Source organism: Argopecten irradians, chromosome 7 (assembly GCF_041381155.1).
Source record: "Argopecten irradians isolate NY chromosome 7, Ai_NY, whole genome shotgun sequence".
NCBI classification, from domain to species: domain Eukaryota; kingdom Metazoa; phylum Mollusca; class Bivalvia; order Pectinida; family Pectinidae; genus Argopecten; species Argopecten irradians.
In genome coordinates this window covers 11110872-11118393 of record NC_091140.1, presented here as the reverse complement: position 1 = coordinate 11118393, position 7522 = coordinate 11110872, and the positions used below count along the sequence as shown (strand labels likewise).

The 7522-nt window shown below is 36.9% G+C and overlaps 1 protein-coding gene across 1 annotated transcript; it reads left to right on the top strand.

Moving 5' to 3' along the window:
- Positions 1–736: 736 nt before the first annotated feature.
- Positions 737–4910, top strand: LOC138327026 (uncharacterized). The gene is made up of 2 exons (XM_069273019.1): positions 737–1249; positions 4116–4910. Exons 1-2 carry the CDS (start codon positions 737–739, stop codon positions 4908–4910), a joined length of 1308 nt encoding a protein of 435 aa, XP_069129120.1.
- The last annotated feature ends 2612 nt before the right edge of the window (positions 4911–7522 follow it).

The window sequence follows — 7522 nt, the reverse complement described above, 5'->3', positions numbered from 1 at the left end:
TGACGTGGCTATCTGTACATGTGGTATCATTGACAAGCCCTTCTGACATATGTTCTTTCGATAAGGTGATAATACCCAGTAGTTACTAGTCTCTACCTTGATAGCAGGAGTATGTGGCCTGTCCTGATGTCTTTCTACCTGTAAAACAGCAGCGACTGCACAAGAAAATAGTGAAACAGCTACTATGGTATATGCATCACCATTAACATTAGTCTATGGTATTTTTACCATACAATCCGTGGTTAATTCAATCAGTAGTCATGGAAACTGTACGTGTGAGCACGCTGATGGTTCGGCTTGTTTACAGTTTCGTTGTACCGGGAGTAACTGTGGTGACCTGAGTTTCTCTGATGATTTCACATGTCTGTGTGAATCAGTGATGCCAGAAAAAAATGGCTGCCAGGCTCTGAGGATTTCTGGGAATGATATGGAATGTGAGACAAGGGACTGTATGCAACTTTATCCATATATTTGTTCTGACTACTATAACAATTTCCAGATATACCCGAATGAGAACGGAAGATGGGCAGATGCAGTTCGGACGTGTGAGCAACGTAACATGCAATTAGCTACTGACAACTTTTCTAGAATTCACTATAATAGGGACATCAATTTATGGACAGGCGTGTTTTACGGATTTATACCTAATAAATATTTATATCTACCAAGAAATCGAGTACTTAAATCTAATATAAACAATAAGCTTACCTTTATGAAGTGTGTGCTACAACCTAGAATGGTCTCGAATATTACCCACTCACACTCAAGTACTGTTAACTTATCTCCCACAAGCTGCGGAGGTCTGGAAAGCACCACCACTAATAACCAAGCTTACTGGACCACAGAAGTGTCAACAAACACAAGTTTATCGTCTGAGGACAAAGGAAGTAGTCATGGGAACGTTGCTTCCATTGTCGTACCTACCTTGGTAGTGTGTATTGTAGTTGTACTAGTAGCAGTATTTGTGTGGAGATTCCGAAAAAGCAAGAAACGAAACAATAGAAATACACAACAATCGCATGTCGGTGACTTCTCCAGAAGTGAAAATAAGTTAACGGAAAGGAACACAGGGAGAATCGTACGGGCACAGATTCCAGTATCAGATGATCAGTCTTCTTGTGATGGAACACGTGGACGCGGTACAATGGAATATACGTCGGAACACGAGAACAACGTTTATGATATTAACAGTATTATTGAATTAGATGATAACACATCTGACCACGTTCTGGATCGTAGTGCTCAAGTCGTAATACCCAAACAATAAAACAGCTACTAATGTCATGTTTAATCACTAATTAATATACATTGTATGGGGGCTAATGCCATGTTCAACCTCTGGATGATATGCATGTGTACCACGGAACAGCTAAAGTATAATGTACAATTACAACCTCATACGCAGTATACTACAGAAACAACTAACGGCATGTACAATTACTACATCGCATACCGTGTACCACAGAAACAACCGATGTCATATACAATCACTTATTTGTATATCGTGTACCACAGAAACAACTAATGCCATGTACAATCACAACCTCATACACAGTATACCACAGAAACAGCTATTGTCATATACAATTACAACATCGCATCCATTGAACCACAGAAACAACCAATGTTATGTACAATTACTACATCGCATACCGTGTACCACAGAAACAACCGATGTCATATACAATCACTTATTTGTATATCGTGTACCACAGAAACAACTAATGCCATGTACAATCACAACCTCATACACAGTATACCACAGAAACAGCTATTGTCATATACAATTACAACATCGCATCCATTGAACCACAGAAACAACCAATGTTATGTACAATTACTACATCGCATACCGTGTACCACAGAAACAACCGATGTCATATACAATCACTTATTTGTATATCGTGTACCACAGAAACAACTAATGCCATGTACTATCACAACCTCATACACAGTATACCACAGAAACAGCTATTGTCATATACAATTACTACATCGCATACCATGAACCACAGAAACAACTAATGGCATGTACCATCACTTAATCATATACCGTATACAACAGAAACAAATAATGTCAAAAACAATCACTAAAAGATATACATGTACAGTGTAGCAAGCAATAGATAATGTCATGTGCAATCACTTAATCTTATACAGTGTGCCACGGAAACAGCTAGTACTATGTACAATCATTACATCCCATACAGTGTGCCATATAGGCATTTATGGAATCGAACATGATGGGTTCTATCATAATTTGACAGGCCTGGAAACGGAATGTTAGCAACAGTGGAATTGACATATCCTGAATCAATGGCTCGAATTCTCGGAACGAACATATATAAGCAGTGATAAGAAATGAGATTAACACTTTATTTCGATGAAAAATACATCATAATATGTCTAGTAATAGTAGAGGCCTAGAATACACATATATGCTCATTTATTTATTTAAGATGTTCAATTCCAAACAGTTGGGAAACAGCATTTAATTGGTGTATCATTATGTCATACTTTCCCCTCTATATGTCGATTATAAATATCTTTTATTTTTAAATCCTCTCCGGTTTGTTTTTGTTTTCAAGTATTTGTTTTCAACTTTTGTCTTATCTCGAATAAAGATATAAAGCAGAATTTATATCTCACGCTTAAAACCAATAGCATTTTAGTCATTGTTCATTCTCCTTAAATCAATGGAAAGGACAATAACTACGTACCAGAAAATGGCAAAGTTATCAAGGGTGTCAAGGACAAGAGTTGGTAACAAACTATTTTGAAGGAAACGACCAGTTCTACCAGGTGTGTCAATGAAGTGTAGAATAATATGATCGTTATAAGTGTTTATTTACATTATATCACGATTTGGTAATTTAATGATAACTGTGTAGTGTTTATTTACATTATATCACGATTTGGTAATTTAATGATAACTGTGTAGTGTTTATTTACATTATATCACGATTTGGTAATTTAATGATAACTGTGTAGCTATTGATGACATCACTCAGCCCTAATAGCAATCTATTGTTTTGATGTTATCAAACATGATACGGTAAAAGCGATATCTTTAAATATTAACCAATGAAAAGGTACACGTGGTATTGTATAAATCACATGTATAAATGATAGCAGACTAATTGTGAAAAAGTACATTCAATTTGACATAAACGTAAGACAGGCAACAGTTTGTTAAATGTGGTGTTCTAATTTAACAGAGAATTTGAGACAGATGTTTCAATATCAGCGGAGGAATGAAGCTAGACCATTCCGTTTTCTTAAAACATGGTACATATATAGTGGTGTTTATATATTCGGAATCGTTTACTGTGCCAGAAGGAACTGTTAGGAAGAGAGATATCTGGAGGACTAATCAAGAGAGAATACGGGGTTTAATATATTCAAACGGATGGCTGGGAGCTCATGTTCAGCATACCGGAACTGTCTTGTTCGCCGGATGTTACTATGGAGGCTTAAACTTAGAGCCGGGATTGATTGTAAATACGGATCATATTCTTCATTGTAATTACTTCTGTCATGGCTCTGGTTTTATGTTTTACCACAATATATGTTATTGTATGTCTGCCGAGAATAAGACGACTGCAGTGTCCTGTACGGGACGACGATACAATGGTTCTTCCGTAATTATTTATGGTACAGGTATGATCGGGAGTTATCACTGTTTGTGTAGATACACCCGAACAGAACAGGAACCACACCAAGCATCACATGGAATATGTATCGAGGCTGTTTTACAGAAGAATGGAACCTTAAGCGACTGCCATGGATTTCCTTACCATGGATTAACTACGGATGAAATATCAGAAGGTGATCTTGACTTAACCAAAGTACAACTTTATGTAAATGGAAGTAGTGTTTCTTTATGGAAAGTAACTTCGTTAGAACTTAATACTCGTGTTTATTGGACTGGAGCTGTACAAAGAGACACGTTTCAATGGGATGGTAGACAGGTGCCAACAACCAAAAACGAAATCAATTGTGTTGCATTATATGCACGTATTCCAGTCTCCATTGGCGATAAGGAGATGATCATTAGAAGGCTTTTCCCTGTTAAATCTCTGTGCAATGATTTGTATCCTGCAATTTGTATTCAGGAAGACGAGGAAAAGAAAACAACATCTGAAACTGTTTATGACAGCGTTACAGGAATGCCTAGTGGATCTTCTACATTGGCAGGTTTAGATGTAATGGATGACCATGCTCCCACAACCTCGCGACTTGATCCGACATTTTCGAGCGAGATGACTTCGCCGACACAAGACCGTACTATGGGATCACACAGTACGTCCAGAACAACCAACATATGTCCGTCTCGCCCAACCACTTCGTCAGTGAACACGGACAGCGAGACAACCATACAAACATTTCTACCTACAGACGGAAATGGAAACGTTTCCAATTCATCTAGTTCCCAAGTCGTAAACGTAACTCTTGGATATGATAGTGAAACTGTATATACTACTAGCAGCACAGTGAAGAACATTTCTTATGAGGCTACCCCCTCAGGAGGTGACGATCGGACTACAGAGCCTGTGTGTGGTACAGCTACAGGAAGCAGAAACAGCAGTCTGATTGCGTCTGTTGTGGGCGGAACAATGTCCTTTATTGTGATATGTTGTGTAATTTTGGCTTTTTATATCAAAATAAAACGAAAGACGGTAAAGGACAGCGACACGCAACGGAGCCACAGTGTGACCGTTCAGAATTCTGAATATGAACATGTTTACGAAAATGAAGTTGCCACGCCAAAATTCACGACAGACGGGACTTATGAATCCGTAGATAGCCATAGCAAGTATATCAATGTACAGGAAAAATCAACTGACGCCAAGCCGAGGATTGAAACAAGTGACAGTTCTGAGGAATTGTACGAGTCTTACAAACAGTAAACATCAATAAAGAGGATGATCTAAAACTATATTGCAGGTAGTCCTAGACTTTTAAAAAAAATCATCTAAGATTGTAAAGATAACTCTGACCAGACTATAAATATACAGCTCTCTATCTATCTAAACCTGTGGGTATGATACTGATATACCTGTTTTATGAAGGATACAATTATCGAAAGAGTCTATGATAACCACAGGGACTTGTAACGTAGGTTGTGAGAAAGTCTGCTGTGTATACATGTGTACTATATACTATATAAAAGGACAAGGGAACCAACGACTCGCTTGGAAGAGGTACACCTGCCTCTACAAAAGTCGCCCGTATTCCGTCAAACATGGATAAATATGTACATATTTAATACCAATATATTCTTAAATAAATTTTCGACATGGAAAACACAACTTCAAACACGAAATAATATATTAACATACCTTTATTTCACTATGAACGTGGAAAATGCAGTCAGATATCACCGATGTCGTTTTGCCTGTCCACTGAAATCTAGGTCAAAAGCACTCATATTCCCTTGTAACAAATTTTGTATGCATTCATTTCACTTTCTGGTGATATTTTCCCATTGCAAATACAAATAGGCTATCTCTGATAACTCTTTCATTAATCCAATCCAAAAGCTAAGCGAGGAATCACACTTTTTTTATCCAGCACTCGACTCTTGTTCGTATAATCCGCCATATTGTAATTGATGATGGGTACCTTTTTGGTGTACTCGCCCTTACCCGATACTACACTGAAATTCTGTACTCAGACTCTGTATAAATTAAGTTTCACGGTTTAGGTTCTTAGAAGAACCTTTATTTGAGATGCATATATCATTAATTGAAGAATCTAACTTAAATGGAGACTCTAATGTTGTACTTGACCGTTACCACATTGATATTGTAGCTTTTAGTGTACAGACACCGGGTATATGGTGTTTCCAGTCCGGGTCCGGGTATGGGGTACACAATATCCACACAAACGTGTTTAACCTAGATTTCAGTGGACAGGCAAAACGACATCGGTGATATCTGACTGCATTTTCCACGTTCATAGTGAAATAAAGGTATGTTAATATATTATTTCGTGTTTGAAGTTGTGTTTTTCATGTCGAAAATTTATTTAAGAATATATTGGTATTAAATATGTACATATTTATCCATGTTTGACGGAATACGGGCGACTTTTGTAGAGGCAGGTGTACCTCTTCCAAGCGAGTCGTTGGTTCCCTTGTCCTTTTATATAGTATATAGTACACATGTATACACAGCAGAATTTCTCACAACCTACGTTACAAGTCCCTGTGATGATAACTGGGCTGTGCGCTCACAAAGGCAAAGTTTCCTAACCTGGGATCCACCAGAATTTCACCCTAGTGTCAATGTCAAGGGTACTAAAGTGCCATATGAAACGTGACGTTAAGCGTTATCTAAACACTGTAGGTGTCCTGCAGAGACAGTTATCGTTATAAACTGATAGAGTCTTACATTAGTTAGTCAGGTAGATGTATTGACCCGTGTGAAGTACACGTAGTTTGGCTGGTAAGCAAAATTTAAAAATAATCAATTTGATTTAGTTTTCTTCTAGTATTATATCAAGGAACTGTATTTGTTATTTAGAAGCATTTTATCCCACAATCATCCTATTTAAGATCTCTAAGATGATACATACTCGGTGCAATATTTCACCTTTGAAAGTGTGAAAGCTTCAATTATTTATAAAGATAGAAGTGTAATATCTCATACAAGATTACAAATTACGTAATGTCGTCAAGAGAATTGTCGAAAACGTTTACAATTGTAATAATGTTCGGTATGAAAAGACTCCAAACATGGTGAAGTCAAAATAGAACTACTTCTATGTACAATGTAGCTTAATTTCTTTTCTTTTAAATACATGTATAAGAGCAAAAAATCATCAAGAATGAGCGAGTTAAGTACAATGAGATAACTTAACTCTTATCCCGAAATTGACACTATGACACCTAAACCCCATTACACACCTTGGTATATTCTTATCAAATTGACTGATTTAGAAAACCGACAGGTAAATTCTTCAACTTATCTCCAGCAGGAAGTGGTAACAAATTATAAAACCCTTTCATATGTGGATAGGAAGGATATGGATATTCTCTCCGAGAGTCACAAGATATTGTAAAACTCGAGGCTTGCCGATTGTTTTAACATCGTGTGATCCCAAGGGTAGAATATCCTATCCTTCATATACACATTTGAAAAAGTATTTATCTCTCATACCTTGAAGTGTTATTGCAATTTTACAACTACATGTATGATATCCCATCATTTTGAAGTACGTTCGAACAAAGCCGTGACTGCAAATTAATTATTGATGCATTAAAATTTAGTTTATTACCTACGCAAGTCCCGTTGTTTGCATCTTTTATAGTAAAACCAGCATAGCTTATGAAAAGTTAAACTTGTACAGATAAAGTAGTAATTTTGTTGTCGGCGTATTGCATGGGTAGCCGACATGAGTGTAATGCATACACTGTAAGACCAGCAAGTATTGCACCCATAGGTATGAGAGAAAATAATTCAGAAAATGTTATTGTGTTGCTTTAGTATGTCTTGTGAAATATTTTGAAAATGAAAAA

Coding starts and splice junctions, on each gene's coding strand:
- LOC138327026 (XM_069273019.1), top strand. CDS start 737: ATGGTCTCGAATATTACCCACTCACACTCAAGTACTGTTAACTTATCT. Junction 1,250..4,115: donor TGGATCGTAGTGCTCAAGTC/GTAATACCCAAA, acceptor ATTTGTATTCAG/GAAGACGAGGAAAAGAAAAC.